Source organism: Pleurodeles waltl, chromosome 11 (genome assembly GCF_031143425.1).
Source record: "Pleurodeles waltl isolate 20211129_DDA chromosome 11, aPleWal1.hap1.20221129, whole genome shotgun sequence".
NCBI classification, from domain to species: Eukaryota; Metazoa; Chordata; class Amphibia; order Caudata; family Salamandridae; genus Pleurodeles; species Pleurodeles waltl.
The window spans coordinates 1,467,743-1,492,345 of NC_090450.1; the positions used below are offsets into that span (position 1 = coordinate 1,467,743).

The 24,603-nt window shown below is 48.6% G+C and overlaps 1 protein-coding gene across 1 annotated transcript; it reads right to left on the reverse strand.

The window, feature by feature from the left end:
- Positions 1-20,156: 20,156 nt before the first annotated feature.
- LOC138266525 (uncharacterized) lies at positions 20,157-21,323 on the reverse strand. The gene has a single exon (XM_069215387.1). It carries the CDS (start codon positions 21,321-21,323, stop codon positions 20,157-20,159), a length of 1,167 nt encoding a protein of 388 aa, XP_069071488.1.
- Between the last annotated feature and the right edge of the window lie 3,280 nt (positions 21,324-24,603).

Here is a 24,603-nt window from a genome sequence, read left to right on the forward strand (position 1 = left end):
ATTACAATAGGATGCAATGGGGAAACATAGGGATAGGGGCAACACAAACCATATACTCCAGAAGTGGAATGTGAACCACGAATGGACCCCAAACCTATGTGACCTTGTAGAGGGTCGCTGGGACTATTAGAAAATAGTGAGAGTTAGCAAAATAACCCACCCCAAGACCCTGAAAAGTGAGTGCAAAGTGCACCAAAGTTCCCCTAAGGACAAAATAGTCGTGTTAGAGGGAAAATGCAAAGAAAACACAAATCAGCAATGCAACAACGATGGATTCCTGTCTGAAGGTACCTGTGGAACAAGGGGACCAAGTCCAAAAGTCACAAGCAGCTCGGAGATGGGCAGATGCCCAAGAAATGCCAGCGGTTGGTGCAAAGAAGCTCTTACTAGGCTGAAGAACTGTGAATACTGCAGGAACTACAAGGGCTAGAGACTTCCCCTTTGGAGGATGGATCCCCCACGCCTTGGAGAGTCGTGCAGAAGTGTTTTCCCGCCGGATGGACGCCAACAAGCCTTGCTACACGCAAATCGTGCGTTTGGCGTTTTTGGACGCTGCTGGGGCCCAGGAGGGACCAGGAGGTCGCAAATTGGACCTGCAGAGAGAGGGGACGTCGAGCAAGACAAAGAGCCCTCACTGAAGCAGGTAGCACCCGGAGAAGTGCCAGAAACAGGCACTACGAGGATGCGTGAAACGGTGCTCGCCGAAGTTGCACAAAGGAGTCCCACGTCGCCGGAGACCAACTTAGAAAGTCGTGCAATGCAGGTTAGAGTGCCGTGGACCCAGGCTGGGCTGTGCACACAGGATTTCCGCCGGAAGTGCACAGGGGCCGGAGAAGCTTGCAAAGTTGCGGTTCCCAGCAATGCAGCCCAGCGAGGTGAGGCAAGGACTTACCTCCACCAAACTTGGGCTGAAGAGTCACTGGACTGTGGGGGTCACTTGGACGGTGTCGCTGGATTCGAGGGACCTCGCTCGTCGTGCTGAGAGGAGACCCAAGGGACCGGAGATGCAGCTTTTTGGTGCCTGCGGTTGCAGGGGGAAGATTCCGTCGACCCACGGGAGATTTCTTCGGAGCTTCTGGTGCAGAGAGGAGGCAGACTACCCCCACAGCATGCACAAGCAGGAAAACAGTCGAGAAGGCGGCAGGATCAGCGTTACAGAGTTGCAGTAGTCGTCTTTGCTACTATGTTGCAGGTTTGCAGGCTTCCAGCGCGGTCAGCGGTCGATTCCTTATCAGAAGGTGAAGAGGGAGATGCAGAGGAACTCGGCTGAGCTCATGCATTCGTTATCTAAAGTTTCCCCAGAGACAGAGACCCTAAATAGCCAGAAAAGAGGGTTTGGCTACCTAGGAGAGAGGAAAGGCTACTAACACCTGAAGGAGCCTATCAGCAGGAGTCTCTGACGTCACCTGGTGGCACTGGCCACTCAGAGCAGTCCAGTGTGCCAGCAGCACCTCTGTTTCCAAGATGGCAGAGGTCTGGAGCACACTGGAGGAGCTCTGGACACCTCCCAGGGGAGGTGCAGGTCAGGGGAGTGGTCACTCCCCTTTCCTTTGTCCAGTTTCGCGCCAGAGCAGGGGCTAAGGGGTCCCTGAACCGGTGTAGACTGGCTTATGCAGAATTGGGCACATCTGTGCCCAACAAAGCATTTCCAGAGGCTGGGGGAGGCTACTCCTCCCCTGCCTTCACACCATTTTCCACAGGGAGAGGGTGTCACACCCTCTCTCAGAGGAAGTTCTTTGTTCTGCCATCCTGGGCCAGGCCTGGCTGGACCCCAGGAGGGCAGCTGCCTGTCTGAGGGGTTGGCAGCAGCAGCAGCTGCAGTGAAACCCCAGGAAGGGCAGTCTGGCAGTACCAGGGTCTGTGCTACAGACCACTGGGATCATGGAATTGTACCAACAATGCCAGGATGGCATAGAGGGGGCAATTCCATGATCATAGACATGTTACATGGCCATATTCGGAGTTACCATGGTGAAGCTACATATAGGTAGTGACCTATATGTAGTGCACGCGTGTAATGGTGTCCCCGCACTCACAAAGTTCAGTGAATTGGCTCTGAACAATGTGGGGGCACCTTGGCTAGTGCCAGGGTGCCCTCACACTAAGTAACTTTGCACCTAACCTTTACCAGGTAAAGGTTAGACATATAGGTGACTTATAAGTTACTTAAGTGCAGTGTAAAATGGCTGTGAAATAACGTGGACGTTATTTCACTCAGGCTGCAGTGGCAGGCCTGTGTAAGAATTGTCAGAGCTCCCTATGGGTGGCAAAAGAGATGCTGCAGCCCATAGGGATCTCCTGGAACCCCAATACCCTGGGTACCTTAGTACCATATACTAGGGAATTATAAGGGTGTTCCAGTAAGCCAATGTAAATTGGTAAAAATGGTCACTAGCCTGTTAGTGACAATTTGAAAGTAATGAGAGAGCATAACCACTGAGGTTCTGGTTAGCAGAGCCTCAGTGAGACAGTTAGGCACCACACAGGGAACATATACATGCACACCTATGAGCACTGGGGCCCTGTGTGACAGGGTCCCAGTGACACATACATATAGGCCACAAACCTATGAGCACTGGGGTCCTGACCAGCAGGATCCCAGTGACACATAACAAACATACTGAAACCATAGTGTTTTCACTATGAGCACTGAGGCCTGGCTATCAGGATCCCAGTGAGACAGTGAAAACAGTGACAAACACCCTGACATACACTCACAAACAGGCCAAAAGTGGGGGTAACAAGGCTAGAAAGAGGCTACCTTCTCACACAACCCCCCCCCAAACGAAGGACAATAAGGCTAACCTTGGCCAGTTGAGACTTTATTGTCTAAGTGGTGATAAGTAGAGAGTAGCTCTGCAATAGACTGGTTACTCCCTTTATCATCCACTATATGGTTACTTCCCTGTGGGGATGTAAACCACCCTGTTTGAAGTTTTTTAGCTAAGCAACAATGTGAAGATGTATTTTCAGAGTTTCTATCAGTAAGTTTTAGTTTAGAGCAGTGGGAATTGTCGACTGAACCTATTTGTAGTGATGGAAATGCCAGACAGGGATGCTGTCTCAGAAAAGCCATAGCTGGGCAAAAACTTTGTCCATATGGCTGGAAGAGAGAACAGGGATGCTGTTTCTCTTGGGTTGGAGCAGGGCAGGGATGCTGTCCTATCAGCTCCACACTAGGGCAGGGATGCTGTCCTAAGTGTTGTGAGGCAGTGCAGAGTTTCTGCACTAAAGTTTCTCTGGGAGGGTTGGAGGGATGCTCCATGTTAACTAAAATGGTGCTCTTTTTCTCACCAATGCTAGTTATCCCACAGAGAGGTACTTCCACCTCAGGGAGTCCAGCTTTGCCAGCTGATGATTCCCTTGGAACAGGTGCCACCCCAGGAGAGGTTTCTCCCACCACAGGAATAGTATCCTGAATGGTAGGGTGGTTAGGGGATACTGTGATACCCTTTTTACCTGTTGATGGAGAGGGATCCTGAGTTTTCAGGCCTTCTCTCCTTTGCTTTTTCATTTCACTTGAAATGAGAGGGAACAATTCCTCAGGGATGCCCAGCATGGCTGCATGGGCATAAAACTCTACATCAGCCCAACCTGAGGCCTCTAGGTCATTACCTAAGAGACAGTCTACAGGTAAGCTAGGTGATACCACCACCTGCTTAGGGCCAGTAACTCCACCCCAACTAAACTGAATTATAGCTAAGGGAAGAAACTTAGTGGAGTTATGGACATCAATAATCTTATACTGTTGTCCAATGATGTGTTGTTCAGGAGGCACTAGGTTTTCAGTCACCAAAGTGAAACTGGCACCTGTGTCCCTGTAGGCCAAGGCCTCAACACCATTTATTGAAACTGTCTGCCTGTACTTATCCATTGTAAGGGGACAAGCAGCCAGTGTGGCAAGGCCAGTGCCACTAGGTGTGACAGAAACTGTCTTGGGACTGATTACATCAGTTTCCACTATGGACCCATAAGTGAACCCAACTACACCCTTTGCTTGACTGTTGCCAGCAGTCCCACCACTAGTACCACTACTGCTAGGGGCACTAGAGCTTGATGTATTAGTGGTGGTAGGCTCAGGGGGTTTACCTGGACAGGACTTATCCCCTGGCCTATGGCCTCTGTTTTTACACACAAAGCACCAAGGCTTTTTAATGTGTGCAGGTTGGGAAGAAGAGGAAGAATTTGTTTTATCCCCACCCTCTGAAGAGTGTTTAAGATTTGAAGTGGGATCTTTGGTTTTACCCTTATCCCCATGCTTATCTTGAGATTTTTCACCATCTTTCTTCTTATTGCCATCTTTGTCACCCCCTGTATGAACTTTCCTGTTCACCCTTGTTCTGACCCATTTGTCTGCCTTCTTTCCCAATTCTTGGGGAGAGGTCAGATCAGAGTCTACCAGGTACTGGTGCAACAAATCAGACACACAATTATTAAGTATATGCTCTCTCAGGATTGTGTTATACAGGCTTTCATAATCAGTAACTTTACTGCCATGTAACCACCCCTCCAAGGCCTTCACTGCCTGGTCAATGAAATCAACCCAGTCTTGTGAAGACTCCTTTTTGGTCTCTCTGAACTTTATCCTGTATTGTTCAGTGGTTAAGCCATAACCATCCAGGAGTGCATTCTTAAGAACTTGGAAATTATTGGCATCATTTTCTTTCACTGTAAGGAGCCTATCCCTACCTTTTCCACTAAATGATAGCCATAGGATAGCAGCCCACTGCCTTTGAGGGACATCCTGTACAGCACAGGCCCTCTCAAGTGCAGCAAACCACTTGTTAATGTCATCCCCCTCCTTATAAGGGGGAACTATCTTGTGCAGATTCCTGGAATCATGCTCTTTTGCAGGATGACTATGGGGAATACTGCTGCTGCCACCATGGGTTTCTAAACCCAACTTCTGTCTTTCCCTCTCTATTTCTAAAGACTGTCTATCCAAATCCAGCTGTTGCTTCTTGAGCTTCAGTCTGGTTTGTTCCACTCTCAATCTATTGAGCTCCCTTTCTAACAATCTGTCATCAGGGTGGGTGGGAGGGACATTTCTAGATACAGAGGTATGATGGGAATGAACAGAAGGAGACCTGTCCCTTACAGAGGGCACCCTAACAGCTTGGCTACCAGTATAATGTGGGAGCACATCATCAGTATGATGTGATTCAACCTCTGTACCAACTATGCTAGACTGTCTAGTAATGGGCAGGCTGAGAAGTTTCTTTCCTGAACCTTTTCCTGGGGGAGTCCCTGGATCAGATTGAGAACCATTAGCTACTTTTTCTACAGATTGGGCACTTATGGCCTTATCCTGTACTCTAAGCATATTAATTAACAGTTCTAAAGAAGGATTCTTCCCTACACTCAAACCTCTCTCTATGCAGAGACTCCTTGCTCCTTTCCAGCTAAGGTGATCATATGCAAGTTTGGACAGATCAACTTTTTGGCCTGTGCCAGACATTTTTAGAGAGAGTTAAAGTGATAGATAAAGAGAAAAAAGTTTTCAGAACTTTTTGGAAAGACAGAAAAAACTTTTTAAACTTTTAAGAACTTTTTGAAAGTTTAGAAGTACTTTTCAGCACTTAGAAAAGAGTGAAAAGAGGAAATGCAAAACTTTTTGGCTATGTGTATATACACTGACCTTGTTTTGTATATTTTTCTCTTATGAAAAGTACAATGACAAGAGTGGTAAGTAGTCTCAAAGCACTTATCCCACCACTGCACAACCAATGTAGGAGGCTGGACTGGCTTGTAGTGAGTACCAAGGGGTACTTGCACCTTGCACCAGGCCCAGTTATCCCTTATTAGTGTATAGGGTGTCTAGCAGCTTAGGCTGATAGATAATGGTAGCTTAGCAGAGCAGCTCAGGCTGAACTAGGAGACGTGTGAAGCTACTACAGTACCACTTAGTGTCATATGCACAATATCATAAGAAAACACAATACACAGTTATACTAAAAATAAAGGTACTTTATTTTTATGACAATATGCCAAAGTATCTTAGAGTGTACCCTCAGTGAGAGGATAGGAAATATACACAAGATATATATACACAATAGCAAAAATATGCAGTATAGTCTTAGAAAACAGTGCAAACAATGTATAATTACAATAGGATGCAATGGGGAAACATAGGGATAGGGGCAACACAAACCATATACTCCAGAAGTGGAATGTGAACCACGAATGGACCCCAAACCTATGTGACCTTGTAGAGGGTCGCTGGGACTATTAGAAAATAGTGAGAGTTAGCAAAATAACCCACCCCAAGACCCTGAAAAGTGAGTGCAAAGTGCACCAAAGTTCCCCTAAGGACAAAATAGTCGTGTTAGAGGGAAAATGCAAAGAAAACACAAATCAGCAATGCAACAACGATGGATTCCTGTCTGAAGGTACCTGTGGAACAAGGGGACCAAGTCCAAAAGTCACAAGCAGCTCGGAGATGGGCAGATGCCCAAGAAATGCCAGCGGTTGGTGCAAAGAAGCTCTTACTAGGCTGAAGAACTGTGAATACTGCAGGAACTACAAGGGCTAGAGACTTCCCCTTTGGAGGATGGATCCCCCACGCCTTGGAGAGTCGTGCAGAAGTGTTTTCCCGCCGGATGGACGCCAACAAGCCTTGCTACACGCAAATCGTGCGTTTGGCGTTTTTGGACGCTGCTGGGGCCCAGGAGGGACCAGGAGGTCGCAAATTGGACCTGCAGAGAGAGGGGACGTCGAGCAAGACAAAGAGCCCTCACTGAAGCAGGTAGCACCCGGAGAAGTGCCAGAAACAGGCACTACGAGGATGCGTGAAACGGTGCTCGCCGAAGTTGCACAAAGGAGTCCCACGTCGCCGGAGACCAACTTAGAAAGTCGTGAAATGCAGGTTAGAGTGCCGTGGACCCAGGCTGGGCTGTGCACACAGGATTTCCGCCGGAAGTGCACAGGGGCCGGAGAAGCTTGCAAAGTTGCGGTTCCCAGCAATGCAGCCCAGCGAGGTGAGGCAAGGACTTACCTCCACCAAACTTGGGCTGAAGAGTCACTGGACTGTGGGGGTCACTTGGACGGTGTCGCTGGATTCGAGGGACCTCGCTCGTCGTGCTGAGAGGAGACCCAAGGGACCGGAGATGCAGCTTTTTGGTGCCTGCGGTTGCAGGGGGAAGATTCCGTCGACCCACGGGAGATTTCTTCGGAGCTTCTGGTGCAGAGAGGAGGCAGACTACCCCCACAGCATGCACAAGCAGGAAAACAGTCGAGAAGGCGGCAGGATCAGCGTTACAGAGTTGCAGTAGTCGTCTTTGCTACTATGTTGCAGGTTTGCAGGCTTCCAGCGCGGTCAGCGGTCGATTCCTTATCAGAAGGTGAAGAGGGAGATGCAGAGGAACTCGGCTGAGCTCATGCATTCGTTATCTAAAGTTTCCCCAGAGACAGAGACCCTAAATAGCCAGAAAAGAGGGTTTGGCTACCTAGGAGAGAGGAAAGGCTACTAACACCTGAAGGAGCCTATCAGCAGGAGTCTCTGACGTCACCTGGTGGCACTGGCCACTCAGAGCAGTCCAGTGTGCCAGCAGCACCTCTGTTTCCAAGATGGCAGAGGTCTGGAGCACACTGGAGGAGCTCTGGACACCTCCCAGGGGAGGTGCAGGTCAGGGGAGTGGTCACTCCCCTTTCCTTTGTCCAGTTTCGCGCCAGAGCAGGGGCTAAGGGGTCCCTGAACCGGTGTAGACTGGCTTATGCAGAATTGGGCACATCTGTGCCCAACAAAGCATTTCCAGAGGCTGGGGGAGGCTACTCCTCCCCTGCCTTCACACCATTTTCCACAGGGAGAGGGTGTCACACCCTCTCTCAGAGGAAGTTCTTTGTTCTGCCATCCTGGGCCAGGCCTGGCTGGACCCCAGGAGGGCAGCTGCCTGTCTGAGGGGTTGGCAGCAGCAGCAGCTGCAGTGAAACCCCAGGAAGGGCAGTCTGGCAGTACCAGGGTCTGTGCTACAGACCACTGGGATCATGGAATTGTACCAACAATGCCAGGATGGCATAGAGGGGGCAATTCCATGATCATAGACATGTTACATGGCCATATTCGGAGTTACCATGGTGAAGCTACATATAGGTAGTGACCTATATGTAGTGCACGCGTGTAATGGTGTCCCCGCACTCACAAAGTTCAGTGAATTGGCTCTGAACAATGTGGGGGCACCTTGGCTAGTGCCAGGGTGCCCTCACACTAAGTAACTTTGCACCTAACCTTTACCAGGTAAAGGTTATACATATAGGTGACTTATAAGTTACTTAAGTGCAGTGTAAAATGGCTGTGAAATAACGTGGACGTTATTTCACTCAGGCTGCAGTGGCAGGCCTGTGTAAGAATTGTCAGAGCTCCCTATGGGTGGCAAAAGAGATGCTGCAGCCCATAGGGATCTCCTGGAACCCCAATACCCTGGGTACCTTAGTACCATATACTAGGGAATTATAAGGGTGTTCCAGTAAGCCAATGTAAATTGGTAAAAATGGTCACTAGCCTGTTAGTGACAATTTGAAAGTAATGAGAGAGCATAACCACTGAGGTTCTGGTTAGCAGAGCCTCAGTGAGACAGTTAGGCACCACACAGGGAACATATACATGCACACCTATGAGCACTGGGGCCCTGTGTGACAGGGTCCCAGTGACACATACATATAGGCCACAAACCTATGAGCACTGGGGTCCTGACCAGCAGGATCCCAGTGACACATAACAAACATACTGAAACCATAGTGTTTTCACTATGAGCACTGAGGCCTGGCTATCAGGATCCCAGTGAGACAGTGAAAACAGTGACAAACACCCTGACATACACTCACAAACAGGCCAAAAGTGGGGGTAACAAGGCTAGAAAGAGGCTACCTTCTCACAGTACCGTAGTACTGTACTAGATTCAGTGGAAGACAAGAAGCACTGACTTTCCCGCCAGTGCCCTAGTACTGTACTAGATTCAGTGGAAGACAAGAAGCACTGACTTTCCCGCCAGTGCCCTAGTACTGTACTAGATTCAGTGGAAGAGAAGAAGCACTGACTGTCCCGCCAGTGACCTAGTACTGTACTAGATTCAGTGGGAGACAAGAAGCACTGACTGTCCCGCCAGTGCCCTAGTACTGTACTAGATTCAGTGGAAGACAAGAAGCACTGACTTTCCCGCCAGTGCCCTAGTACTGTACTAGATTCAGTGGAAGACAAGAAGCACTAACTTTCCAACCAGTGCCCTAGTACTGTACTAGATTCAGTGGAAGACCAGAAGCACTGACTGTCCGGCCAGTGCCCTGGTACTATACTAGATTCAGTGGAAGACCAGAAGCACTGACTGTCCAGCCAGTACCGTACTACTGTACTTGATTCAGTGCAAGACAAGAAGCACTGACTGTCCCGCCAGTACCGTAGTACTGTACTAGATTCAGTGGAAGACAAGAAGCGCTGACTTACCTGCCAGTGCCCTAGTACTGTACTAGATTCAGTGGAAGACAAGAAGCACTAACTTTCCCATGGAAGACAAGAAGCACTGACTTACCCATCAGTGCCCTAGTACTGTGCTAGATTCAGTGGAAGACAAGAAGCACTGACTGTCCCGCCAGTGCCCTAGTACTATACTAGATTCAGTGTAAGACAAGAAGCACTGACTGTCCCGCCAGTGCCATAAAACTGTACTAGATTCAGTGGAAGGCCAGAAGCGCTGACTGTCCCGCCAGTACCGTAGTACTGTACTAGATTCAGTGGAAGACAAGAAGCACTGACTTACCCATCAGTGCCCCAGTACTATACTAGATTCAGTGGAAGACAAGAAGCACTGACTTTCCCGCCAGTGCCCTAGTACTGTACTAGATTCAGTGGAAGACCAGAAGCACTGACTTTCCCGTTAGTGCCGTAGTACTGTACTAGATTCAGTGGAAGACAAGAAGCACTGACTTTAACCACCAGTGCCATAGTACTGTACTAGATTCAGTGGAAGACCAGAAGCACTGACTGTCCCGCCAGTACCGTAATACTGTACTAGATTCAGTGGAAGACAAGAAGCACTGACTTTCCCATCAGTGCCCTAGTACTGTACTAGATTAAGTGCAAGACAAGAAGCACTGAGTGTCACGCCAGTACCGTAGTACTATACTAGATTCAGTGGAAGCCCAGAAGCACTGACTTACCCGTCAGTGCCCTAGTACTATACTAGATTCAGTGGGAGACAAGAAGCACTGACTGTCCCGCCAGTGCCCTAGTACTGTAGTAGATTCAGTGGAAGACAAGAAGCACTGACTTTCCCGCCAGTGCCCTAGTACTGTACTAGATTCAGTGGAAGACCAGAAGCACTGACTGTCTGGCCAGTGCCCTGGAACTGTACTAGATTCAGTGGAAGACCAGAAGCACTGACTTTCCCGTCAACACCGTAGTACTGTACTTGATTCAGTGGGTGCCCTAGTACTGTACTAGATTCAGTGGAAGACAAGAAGCACTGACTTTCCCGTCAGCACCGTAGTACTATACTACATTCAGTGGAAGACCAGAAGCACTGAGTTTCCCACCAGTGCCCTAGTACCGTACTAGATTCAGTGGAAGACAAGAAGCACTGACTTTCCCGCCAGTGCCCTAGTACTGTACTAGATTCAGTGGAAGACTAGAAGCACTGACTTTCCCGTCAGTGCCGTAGTACTGTACTAGATTCAATGGAAGACAAGAAGCACTGACTTTCCCATCAGTGCCCTAGTACTGTACTAGATTCAGTGGAAGACAAGAAGTGCTGACTTACCCGCCAGTGCCCTAGTACTGTACTAGATTCAGTGGAAGACAAGAAGCACTAACTTTCCAACCAGTGCCCTAGTACTGTACTAGATTCAGTGGAAGACTAGAAGCACTGACTGTCCGGCCAGTGCCCTGGTACTATACTAGATTCAGTGGAAGACCAGAAGCACTGACTGTCCAGCCAGTACCGTAGTGCTGTACTAGATTCAGTGCAAGACAAGAAGCACTGACTGTCCCGCCAGTACCGTAGTACTGTACTAGATTCAGTGGAAGACAAGAAGCACTGACTTACCCGCCAGTGCCCTAGTACTGTACTAGATTCAGTGGAAGACAAGAAGCACTAACTTTCCCATGGAAGACAAGAAGCACTGACTTTCCCGCCAGTGCCTTAGTACTGTACTTGATTCAGTGGAAGACAAGAAGCACTGACTTACCCATCAGTGCCCTAGTACTATACTAGATTCAGTGGAAGACAAGAAGCACTGACTTTCCCGCCAGTGCCCTAGTACTGTACTAGATTCAGTGGAAGACAAGAAGCATTGATTTTCCCACCAGTGCCCTAGTACTGTACTAGATTCAGTGGGAGACAAGAAGCACTGACTGTCCCGCCAGTGCCCTAGTACTGTACTAGATTCAGTGGAAGACAAGAAGCACTGACTGTCCCGCCAGTGCCCTAGTACTATACTAGATTCAGTGAAAGACAAGAAGTACTGAATTACCCATCAGTGCCCTAGTACTGTACTAGATTCAGTGGAAGACCAGAAGCACTGACTTTCCCACCAGTGTCCTAGTACAGTACTAGATTCAGTGGAAGACAAGAAGCGCTGACGATCCCGCCAGTGCCTTAGTACTGTACTAGATTCAGTGGGAGACAAGAAGCACTGAATTACCCATCAGTGCCCTAGTACTGTACTAGATTCAGTGGAAGACCAGAAGCACTGACTTTCCCATGGAAGACAAGAAGCACTGACTTTCCCACCAGTGCCCTAGTACTGTGCTAGATTCAGTGGAAGACCAGAAACACTGACTTTCCCGCCAGTACCGTAGTACTACACTAGATTCAGTGGAAGACAAGAAGCACTGACTTACCCATCAGTGTCCTAGTACTATACTAGATTCAGTGGAAGACAAGAAGCGCTGACGTTCCCGCCAGTGCCCTAGTACTATACTAGATTCAGTGGAAGACAAGAAGCGCTGACTGTACCGCCAGTGCCCTAGTACTGTACTAGATTCAGTGGGAGACAAGAAGCACTGACTGTCCCGCCAGTGCCCTAGTACTGTACTAGATTCAGTGGAAGACAAGAAGCACTGACTGTCCCGCCAGTACCCTAGTACTATACTAGATTCAGTAGAAGACAAGAAGCACTGAATTACCCATCAGTGCCCTAGTACTGTACTAGATTCAGTGGAAGACCAGAAGCACTGACTTTCCCATGGAAGACAAGAAGCACTGACTTTCCCACCAGTGCCCTAGTACTGTACTAGATTCAGTGGAAGACCAGAAACACTGACTTTCCCCCCAGTACCGTAGTACTATACTAGATTCAGTGAAAGACAAGAAGCACTGACTGTCCCGCCAGTACCGTAGTACTGTACTAGATTCAGTGGAAGACAAGAAGCACTGATTTTCCCACCAGTGCCCTAGTACTGTACTAGATTCAGTGCAAGACAAGAAGCACTGACTTTCCCATTAGTGCCCTAGTACTGTACTAGATTCAGTGGAAGACAAGAAGCACTGACTTACCCATTAGTGCCCTAGTACTGTACTAGATTCAGTGGAAGACAAGAAGCGCTGACGTTCCCGCCAGTGCTGTAGTACTGTACTAGATTCAGTGGAAGACAAGAAGCACTGAGTTTCCCACCAGTGCCGTAGTACTGTACTAGATTCAGTGGAAGACAAGAAGCACTGACTTACCCATCAGTGTCCTAGTACTATACTAGATTCAGTGGAAGACAAGAAGTGCTGATGTTCCCGCCAGTGCCGTAGTACTGTACTAGATTCAGTGGAAGACAAGAAGCACTGAGTTTCCCACCAGTGCCCTAGTACTGTACTAGATTCAGTGGAAGACAAGAAGCACTGACTTACCCATCAGTGCCCTAGTACTATACTAGATTCAGTGGAAGTCAAGAAGAACTGACTGTCCCGCCAGTACCGTAGTACTGTACTAGATTCAGTGGAAGACAAGAAGCACTGACTTTCCCGCCAGTGCCCTAGTACTGTACTAGATTCAGTGGAAGACAAGAAGCACTGACTTTCCCGCCAGTGCCCTAGTACTGTACTAGAATCAGTGGAAGACAAGAAGAACTGACTGTCCCGCCAGTGCCCTAGTACTATACTAGATTCAGTGGAAGACCAGAAGCACTGACTTACCCATCAGTGCCCTAGTACTATACTAGATTCAGTGGATGACAAGAAGAACTGACTGTCCTGCCAGTGCCCTAGTACTGTACTAGATTCAGTGCAAGACCAGAATCACTGACTTACCCATCAGTGCCCTAGTACTATACTAGATTCAGTGGAAGACAAGAAGCACTGACTTTACCGCCAGTGCCCTAGTACTATACTAGATTCAGTGGAAGACAAGAAGCACTGACGTTCCCGCCAGTACCGTAGTACTATACTAGATTCAGTGGAAGACAAGAAGCACTGAATTACCCATCAGTGCCCTAGTACTGTACTAGATTCAGTGGAAGACCAGAAGCACTGACTTTCCCATGGAAGACAAGAAGCACTGACTTTCCCACCAGTGCCCTAGTACTGTACTAGTTTCAGTGGAAGACCAGAAACACTGACTTTCCCGCCAGTACCGTAGTACTATACTAGATTCAGTGGAAGACAAGAAGCACTGACTGTCCCGCCAGTACCGTAGTACTGTACTAGACTCAGTGGAAGACAAGAAGCACTGACTTACCCATCAGTGCCCCAGTACTATACTAGATTTAGTGGAAGAAAGAAGCACTGACGTTCCCGCCAGTGCCGTAGTACTGTACTAGATTCAGTGGAAGACAAGAAGCACTGAGTTTCCCACCAGTGCCGTAGTACTGTACTAGATTCAGTGGAAGACAAGAAGCACTGACTTACCCATCAGTGTCCTAGTACTATACTAGATTCAGTGGAAGACAAGAAGCGCTGATGTTCCCGCCAGTGCCGTAGTACTGTACTAGATTCAGTGGAAGACAAGAAGCACTGAGTTTCCCACCAGTGCCCTAGTACTGTACTAGATTCAGTGGAAGACAAGAAGCACTGACTTACCCATCAGTGCCCTAGTACTATACTAGATTCAGTGGAAGTCAAGAAGAACTGACTGTCCCGCCAGTGCCCTAGTACTATACTAGATTCAGTGGAAGACAAGAAGCGCTGACTGTCCCGCCAGTACCGTAGTACTGTACTAGATTCAGTGGAAGACAAGAAGCACTGACTTTCCCGCCAGTGCCCTAGTACTGTACTAGATTCAGTGGAAGACAAGAAGCACTGACTTTCCCGCCAGTGCCCTAGTACTGTACTAGATTCAGTGGAAGACCAGAAGCAGTGACTTTCCCGCCAGTGCCCTAGTACTATACTAGATTCAGTGTTAGACAAGAAGCGCTGACTTACCCGTCAGTGCCCTAGTACTGTACTAGATTCAGTGGAAGACAAGAAGAACTGACTGTCCCGCCAGTGCCCTAGTACTATACTAGATTCAGTGGAAGACCAGAAGCACTGACTTACCCATCAGTGCCCTAGTACTATACTAGATTCAGTGGATGACAAGAAGAACTGACTGTCCTGCCAGTGCCCTAGTACTGTACTAGATTCAGTGCAAGACCAGAAGCACTGACTTACCCATCAGTGCCCTAGTACTATACTAGATTCAGTGGAAGACAAGAAGCACTGACTTTACCGCCAGTGCCCTAGTACTATACTGTACTAGATTCAGTGGAAGACAAGAAGCACTGACGTTCCCGCCAGTACCGTAGTACTATACTAGATTCAGTGGAAGACAAGAAGCACTGACTTACCCATCAGTGCCCTAGTACTGTACTAGATTCAGTGGAAGACCAGAGGCACTGACTGTCCCACCAGTACCGTAGTACTATACTAGATTCAGTGGAAGCCCAGAAGCACTGACTTACCCATCAGTGCCCTAGTACTATACTAGATTCAGTGGAAGACAAGAAACACTGACTGTCCCGCCAGTGCCGTAGTACTGTACTAGATTCAGTGGGAATAAAAGGCTGAAGGAGACGCCAGTCCTTGTCGTTCATCTCCTGGAATGATAAATGCAGGTTAGTTCACGGCTCTCGGAAGGGGACACTGGAAATAGGGTGCAAGTCTATCAGTCTAAATCCTTCATCTCAGGCATCCTCCTACAATACTTTTCTGTATCTGAAAAGTCTTTTTAACTCTCAGCCTAGGGGCTTATTTACAAAGCCCTTGCGCCGCCAGTGCGTCTGTTTTTAAATGGGAAAACGTGACGCACTGGTGGCCCAAAGGCCTTGTAAATACGCACCTAAGGCCCAGAATTACAAGATTTGCGTCCCCCTCCCCACCTAATGAGGACACCATGGCTACACCGTATTTACAATACATGGCGGTCGTTTCCACAATAGCGTCATCATGTATGACACTATTGTGATGCTTTGCAGCATTAGTGACATAATTTATGGCACTAGTGCAGGAAAACACAGGGAGGCCCATAGGTTACTATGGGCTAGTCACTTTAACGGCTGCCCTGTGCAGCCGTTAAAAAAATAACAGAAAAATGATGCAATTAAATCTTGTAGATTTCTTATAGATTTCATTGCGCCATTTTTCTGGACCTCCTAACAAGGGAATGCCCCCCCTTGCATACATTATGCCTGGTGCAAGCATTGTGCCACTTTGTAAATATGGCACTGCTGAATGGCCTCCTTAACGCCACATTAGTGTACAAAGAAATGACACGAGTATAAGAGAAGGGGGCTCAAGGGCCTTGTAAATCAGGCTCCAGTTTCTCAATTGCCTAAAATGAATCTTCCGAAACAACAGGAAATTATGCTCCATGAATCCAAGCTGCCAGACACAATTGCAAGCCTCATGAACCCTGTGGCATTCTGGGATATGTAGTCTGTCGTGAATCCATTTGTATGTTTTACAAAGAGCACGTCTTTCAGATGCAAAGTTTACACCTAGCGGTGTCCACACTCCTTGCACGCCACTGTCATCTTCTGCTTTTGAAGACTTGTCCACCTAAGAAACTCCAAGGCCTCTGCCTCTGCCCAGGACACACGGACAAGTGCAGGTCATGGATAGTGATAGCATCAGGCCCCTGGACAAGCACACTGTTGATAAGTGTGACAGCAAATTCTGTCATCTCAGCCAGTCTCTCTCTGCAGTGACACCTCTCATCTGATGCAGTGTTGCGAGCACTGCTGCATAAGTTAGAGGTATGAAAGTGAGGTCTGATGGACGTATTCGAGGTACCTCTTGTCAATGTCTTCTAAAACTCCATTACTTGTTTGTCCTTCTTCCTTGCTTCTTACCTCCAGATGGGGACCTCTCAATCCCAAAACACATTCCAATAGCATATATAAATGAATGCATGTTTTGTGTTTGAAGTGCAGTTAAATTATTACACAATTCTGAACAATAAAAGATCACCCAAGAATTAAAATGAATCATTTATTTCATGGTCTTCAATTGCCATTAGTTATTTACAGTTAATTAATGCATTGCGTCTGCTTTTGGCACTCAGAACTGAACCCAAAAGTGTTAATCACTGTGGCTGCTCCACCTCTCAAGACAGCTAAGAACAAAAGCTCTGGAGCACTGCGCATCCCTGGATCCCATTTCAATAGCCAGCTATTTAATAATGTCCCTAGATTCAGTAACATGTTAAACACATTGTGTGAGCTGCATCTTGTATTACACACCTACTGCTCCCACCTAACTCACACACTCAGACACTGACATACACCCACAAGCACAGACATACACACACACACTGACATACTCACAGACAAACACACACACAGAAATATACACACACACAGACACAAACAGACACACACACAGACACACAAACACACTCACAGACATTCACACACTCACAGACACACGCACACAGACATATACACACACACTGACATACACACACATACACACAGACATACACACACTCACAGACACACACACACTGAAATATACACACACACAGACACACACACAGACATATACACACACACTGACATACACACACATACACACACTCACAGACATACACACACTCACAGACACCCATACACACACACATACAGACATACACACACACATGCACACTCAGACACACACGCACACTTTAGTACTGATTAACCCTCCTTGTTCACACTGTCAATATCTCCCTTCCATGCACCAGCTTTTCCTTCCTGACAGTAAGTGCACTTAGGGTGTTCATTTCTCTCCACAACTACAGCCACAGATATCATGAGGTGCTTCACCAATCAGAAGGCTCCTTTATGAGGTGGCTCCACCCATTCCTCTCGTCAATTTCCAGGTGGAAGATCTCCCTCTATATAGAGTGTGTGAGAGGTACAGGCCTGGCACTGTCGTGGGCGCTGCTGGGGTGAAGCTAAGGTGCCTGGTGCAGTCAGTGGAGCTGGAGGAGGGGTACAGACCTACAACATCTATAGTTTCTTTTGGGACCACCCACATCCTTGACCCCACATCCAGTTTTGTTGGCCTCGCGTGTAAGGGAGGCTCTGAATGGTAGTGGGAGACCAGCTTCCAGATGGTTGGCACTGACCTCTTGTGGCTTCATTAGCAGGGGGACACTGAGCTCCCGGCACCTGTGGCTTGCTCGTGCATTAACATGAGTCTTGGATTGACTGCAGACCCTGGTGGTATTGAAGATGGTTACATTATTATTACCACACAAGCACAGTAGTGCTCCTGAGGGCCAGATGGGGTCTCCTCCTCCTTTTGAGGTGGGTGCTAAAACTAGACAACTATATTTAGGAGGAGATGAAACAAGACAAGAACCTTTGCCTAAGGAAGATCCACGGGTTCTGAAGCTGAAAACTGTATCTGATTTCTTTGGCCAAAGGAGTTTGAAAGCTTCCACCTGATCCTGCGACCCAGACTGAGCAGCCTACACCGGACCCTACACCTGGTCCAAGGGACAATCAGGGCTGCATAGGTTCATTGAACATTGGGCTCTCCTCCAGGTGAGGGAACATATGAGGCGTAGACGGCACCCTCGGGAGGCCTCCACATCAGTGACCTGAAGGGGAGTGGTGTTCATCGACACAAACACCATCTGAGACCTCTCTGCCTCTGGATGATGACAAGATGAAGGCTCACCAAGGAGTGGAGGGATATAGATGCGGGATGCCCTTGGTACGTGACAAGGCTGTATCTCACGGTTGGCTTTCAGAATACAACTTCAGGGGTTGAGTGGTGGACACGTGACACCCTAATCCTACGAATGAGAATGTGGATATGACCTTGAAGAGAAACTACACCTCAGGTAGTACACCTGGAGCAGCTCTGCGTTGAAAGCTGGAGCACACAAGCCTCAGCGTGGGAGATGCTGTTGAGAGACCTCTAGCCCCAGAACACAACCATCAGAAGAGTGGAGAAAGGCGGCCACTGTGGTACTTTAGCTGGGGCTCTAGCATCACGGACTTTGGTGTCGGATGCATTTATTGTTTCCTAGTTGAGAATCCTGAGCCATCTGAGTGAGCAGCGGCTGCATTTAACCTGTTTAGGGCCAAACATTATTCCCAGTTTCAGGATGTCATCGAACAGTTATCTGTTAACTAATGTGAGCACTGATTTTCTGTCAATGTAAATAATGCTCTATAATTTCACTTAAAGCTAATACTGAACCGAGTTTACATCATTTCCATCTTTTCTAGACGCCATCATCTGTCATGAGATGACTATTGTCGATTCCTGTTCTAAATGAAACTTCAATAGTTTCATCCAAATCAGCAGAAAGTGTTCTCGCGAAAAGGTTTCCTGAATGTACTAAACCAAGGACGGATCCTGCTGTCCCTGGTTCTGTCTAACGTTGTGTCAGCTAAAGTGTGCAGCCACATCTGTGGGAATGATCTAACAGCAGCCAATGGTGGGAAATGTCTGCACCTATTCCATGAAGAAATGTTTCTTTTAGACTGTTTCCTATTTGTATAAACCCAGGGAATCATGTAATCCCTTCGAACGCATGAACCTCATTATCTAATGTCCCATATAAGACATTGTTAAGGAACATTTTCTTTTATTTGTTTGTCCCTTCATGGCATTTTTCAGGGAACATTCCAGACTCAGGGTTGTTAAAGAGTGGAGGCTTGAGTGACTGATGAAGTGACGTCATGTGCTGTTTCTTCTTTCAAATGAAAGAAATCTTCACACTTAGTTACCGACTGGACTTTTTGTTGGGAATTCCTTCTAACATTTTATGGATCCTGCCTGAGGGTTTTAAGGTACATCAAGACTACAAACAGGAATGATTACTGTCCCTGGCTGCTCTTTTCTCAAGAGCAGTATCCAGACTGAGGAGGAGGAATGAGTACTGAGTGGCAGTGAGGAGCCTTGCACCAGACTCCGGTTGCACAACAGCCTATTGCGGAAGAAGGTGTGTCAAGCCTCAGGTGCCGCTGTCCTTCGAGAGGAAGATAATGGCTACCCCCACCCACATTCCATCCTAGGACGTCTTCGGCACTGCGCCGCAACAGGTCGACCGTCCACCCACCAGTCCTGGCCTCGGGGCCTTGAGTCATTTCTTCACAGGGTCAGCACAACCGGTACGTCTGAGAGCACGTCCAAGAGCTCCACAATGCTCAACATCAACATCAGGTTTCTGGTTGCAGTTTACTTATTTAGATTTCACAATCGCCTTGGGACATGGTGATAAGATGACGAAGGTAGACTGCTTTCAGTACGATGAGGCAATCTGGTACCCTGGACCGTACACCAAGTCTTCGACACCTTTGAACAAACCATCAGGCTCCCGATGTCTCTGGACAGTGAAAGTGATGACAATAATCAGTGATCAAAGAGGACAGACCCCAGACAGGGGTAGGAGGGAAGCGCAGGTTGTAGGAGCTCCAGCAGTCACTGGTGTTTTCCAAGAATTGGCCATGTCTTCTTCTCTAGAAGGAATTGGACTCTCAGATAGTCCCACGTGGAGCACTGGCTCCTTACTGACCTAAGAGTCACCTGACACGCCACCATCCCACCAGTTCTAAGGACAGACAGTAGGAACCGAGAAGCCCCAAAACTCCATCAGTAATTGTGATCTGCAGTTGCTTCACCCACAGATCATAGTTTTAGATGATTGAGCCAAAGCCAAATTACCAAGATGGAGCAATTCTCATCTTCATGTTTTGATAAACCATAAAATGAAACACAGAAAAGGTGATGGGAAAATGCTTCAAATAGGCTAATCACTGGCAATCACTGGGAGTCGCGTTCCAAGCCATCCTGTATCAGCCACCCCGCCGCACCGGACAGGCCCGCTGGATCTTCCTTCTTGGGCACTGGATCTTCCTTCTTGGGCGTTGGATCTTCCTTCTTGGGCGCTGGATCTTCCTTCTTGGGCGCTGGATCTTCCTTCTTGGGCGCTGGATCTTCCTTCTTGGGCATTGGATCTTCCTTCTTGGGCGCTGGATCTTCCTTCTTGGGCGCTGGATCTTCCTTCTTGGGCGCTGGATCTTCCTTCTTGGGCGTTGGATCTTCCTTCTTGGGCGCTGGATCTTCCTTCTTGTTTGCTGGATCTTCCTTCTTGGGTGCTGGATCTTCCTTCTTGGGCGCTGGATCTTCCTTCTTGGGTGCTGGATCTTCCTTCTTGGGCGCTGGATCTTCCTTCTTGGGCGCTGGATCTTCCTTCTCGGGCGCTGGATCTTCCTTCTTGTTTGCTTGATCTTCCTTCTTGGGCATTGGATCTTCCTTCTTGGGCGCTGGATCTTCCTTCTTGGGTGCTGGATCTTCCTTCTTGGGCGTTGGATCTTCCTTCTTGGGCGCTGGATCTTCCTTCTTGGGCGCTGGATCTTCCTTCTTGGGCGCTGGATCTTCCTTCATGGGTGCTGGATCTTCCTTCTTGGGCGCTGGATCTTCCTGCTTGGGCGCTGGATCTTCCTTCTCGGGCGCTGGATCTTCCTTCTTGTTTGCTTGATCTTCCTTCTTGGGCGCTGGATCTTCCTTCTTGGGCGCTGGATCTTCCTTCTTGTTTGCTGCATCTTCCTTCTTGGGCGTTGGATCTTCCTTCTTGGGCGTTGGATCTTCCTTCTTGGGCGCTGGATCTTCCTTCTTGTTTGCTGGATCTTCCTTCTTGGGCACTGGATCTTCCTTCTTGGGCACTGGATCTTCCTTCTTGGGCACTGGATCTTCCTTCCTGGGCACTGGATCTTCCTTCTTGGGCACTGGATCGTCCTTCTTGGGTGTTGGATCTTCCTTCTTGGGCGCTGGATCTTCCTTCTCGGGTGCTGGATCTTCCTTCTCGGGCGCTGGATCTTCCTTCTTGTTTGCTTGATCTTCCTTCTTGGGCGCTGGATCTTCCTTCTTGGGCGCTGGATCTTCCTTCTTGTTTGCTGGATCTTCCTTCTTGGGCGTTGGATCTTCCATCTTGGGTGCTGGATCTTCCTTCTTGGGCGCTGGATCTTCCTTCTTGGGTTGACTGATGCAATACTGCTATGATGACGGATTCTCAACCTGACCTGCTGCTCCTATATTTATTTTTTTGTTCTTTATATTAACTTACGACGGTACAAGAGAACGAGTAGGACCTCAACACCCCGGCTGGAGCTCCAGCTTTCTTTAGCGCAGCCCTTATGACAAGACCTTGAGCTGTCACCAGCAGAACCACCAGAGGTAAAGCACAGACAACCAAACATTCAACGCACACACAGCGCGGCAAAAGAATCTCATAAAATGCCAGAAACCACAAACCTGCTATTCTTAGAGCTGTGAAAAAATGACCTCTGCACCCATCTGATAAAGGCAACCCTACGGTCTAGGATCATCTGATTGGAAAGAAAGGAAGTGAGAAGCCCACCTTCACGGAGAAGGTGGGAGGAGGGTAATTGTTCTGGTGGAAGGAATTTGCATGGCCAAACGTACGTGGTAGACAGACTTTGGGGTATTTTCACAAGAAGTTGCGACTAGCTGCTTTCAGTCTGGAGGTTTCGAAGGATGACATAATTGCCAGTAGTCCAGACATGTAGATATTCATCCCTGATCTGCCTCTCACCCATGAACCTCTGGGTAGCCTTGCCAGTAAGCAGCGTAGGATGAGCTAACATTTTGCACTGGATCCGCACAATGTACTGCTCCGAGGCTCATGAGTGGGCATTTCATCGGGGGGTGGGGGCAAGAAGGATGACTGGAAAGAAGCCTTTTATCTTAGAAGGAAGACACCTGAGTACAGACAGGAAGGACCACCTGTGCCATGAGCCTGTAGAACTCTCACGAGAGTTGACGAAGGTGGCAGCCATGTTGAAGCAGAGAATATGAGTTCTTCACGGCCCACAGCATCCTTGCTGGGCAATCGTGATACTCGGTTGCTACAGCTGGAACATGTTGTTGGAATCCTGTTATCTGAGTTTTTCTCAACATCCGGGAATCAGAGAAGTATCTTGCAAGAATATATTTGCACCTATTTGTATCACAAAGAGCCTTCCATAGGGATTACTAGGACTTCATGTTAAAACCTGAGTGTGCAAACTAATTTATATGAAAGCTCTCCTTTGCTTTCTAGATATCAATGCACCAATAGTGCTGATGAAACCAGTTGTATGACCAGGTATGTGGTGGTAAAAAGTTCCACTGTTTCTCTCTCTTGTCCCACTCTCCTCGCCCCAGGACTACTGTTGAATTCCAGATTATGATTGCAGAATGCACTGTAGGTTTGATGAGGTGGGGAGATTGGTCGTCCAGTTGTTGGATCCAGATTTTTAAGTTAGTGTGCCTGACAGATGAACAAGACCATGAAATTGATTGTCACCCATCACCAGAAAAACATGTATTTGACATTCCCCTGTGTGTGTAAATATGCTCTCTGTAGCTGCTCCTTCTAAGCGATCCAAGGGGTTGGTCTCTAATGGGGTGCGAGTGGGGAACTTCCCAAACTTTACCAAGGGCCCTCTGTCTCCTCCTCACCCTGGAGTTTGGTCTTCGTCCAGGGGTTTCAGGATGTCCTGGAGGAGCCCCGCTGTCTGGGGCTCTCTCCAGCCCCCACTTTATGTACCACTAGGATTAAACAAAGAATGGATTCCTGTGTGACCACAACCCATGTGCTTAACTTGTAAAACAGTGAGTGCTGGTGCCCACAGGTCTATTTGGAAGCCGGCAGTTGGTGCAATTGAATGTAGGTGTACCCCAAAACCAGGGCTGCTAATCTTGTAACCACCTCAGGCCTCCTTGATGCAATACCGGACACTCTCTGTCCCTTTATCTCGCAGGTTCTTGCTTTCTCCCCTCCTTTTGATAAACACATTTCATTTGGCTTTGATAGAAGTAAATGAAATAAAATAAAACAGCAGAAACAAGAATAGAGCTCAGTATACTCGTTCCCAGTCTCCCCCCTCTCCCCCCCACCAGCATCACAAATCAACCCACGTGACCAGGCAACGAATCAACGTTGAAGACAAACCACAGTACTTCCAGCATTTACCCCAGATTTTGTACATTTTTGCAGGACAACCCCAGGCAATATAGGCTGTCTCGGCCTGCTTAGCACCCCAGCCAGAGCAGCACCCACTAACCCCTGACACATGCCAACTGCTCCAGCCAGCACCCCCCCACAGGTAAGTCTGTCCAGCCAGCACCCCTCCACAGGGGAGTCTGTCCAGCCAGCACCGCCCCTCCACAGGGGAGTCTGTCCAGCCAGCACCCCTGCACAGGGGACTCCACAGGGGAGTCTGTCCAGCCAGGAGCCAGCACCCCTCCACAGGGGAGTCTGTCCAGCCAGCACCCCCCACAGGGGAGTCTGTCCAGCCAGCACCCCTCCACAGGGGACTCCACAGGGAAGTCTGTCCAGCCAGCACCCCTCCACAGGGGACTCCACAGGGGAGTCTGTCCAGCCACCACCACCCACAGGGCAGTCTGTCCAGCCAGCACCCCCCCACAGAGGAGTCTGTCCAGCCAGCACCCCCCACAGGGGAGTCTGTCCAGCCAGCACCCCCCCCACCCTCCCCACAGGGGAGTCTGTCCAGCCAGCACCCCTCCACAGGGGAGTCTGTCCCACCAGGAGCCCACTGCAGCCATTTGCTTTCTCCCTTTATGACGGCTCGTTGTCTCTTTCCTCGTGGTCTGTCCTGTTTGTTTTTCCCTCTCTTGCGCTCAGTAAATGTCTGATGCTGAAAATGATTGCCGGTGACCCTCAGTGGCAGCCACCAGCTCAAATTAAGCACTGGACACACCATGCTTAGCCTTCTGCATGCACTTGAGTTACACAAAAATACAGCATCCATGTCCCACGCAGGGGGACATGGGACTACATGGCTGCGTCGGACTGACAGACACATTTCAAAAGACAGGAGAGGTCTGCACAAGACTCTCCCTGGCAGGGGAAGGGTGCCACCGCCACCCGGGGCGCCACCACTGGCAGCCCCCAGTGCCTGGTGAGCTCATGGTAGTCACGGTCACCAAAAGGTGGGTGCAGTTGGGGAATACAGAGCCCCCTCTAGGTCACATCATGTGTCACCTGAGGCCTCCAGTGCACATGCTTGTTCCCATATGTCTGACACAGAGCCATGCAGGGGACATTCCCACCCTACAGTCGCGATAGCATTTGTGTCATGGTGTAGTAAACAATCCACCAGACTGAATACCAATTTTAGGGTTTATTTAGATAATATCCAATCTACGTCCAGCCGTTACAATCTCCCCAGCGCGAATGCCTCCT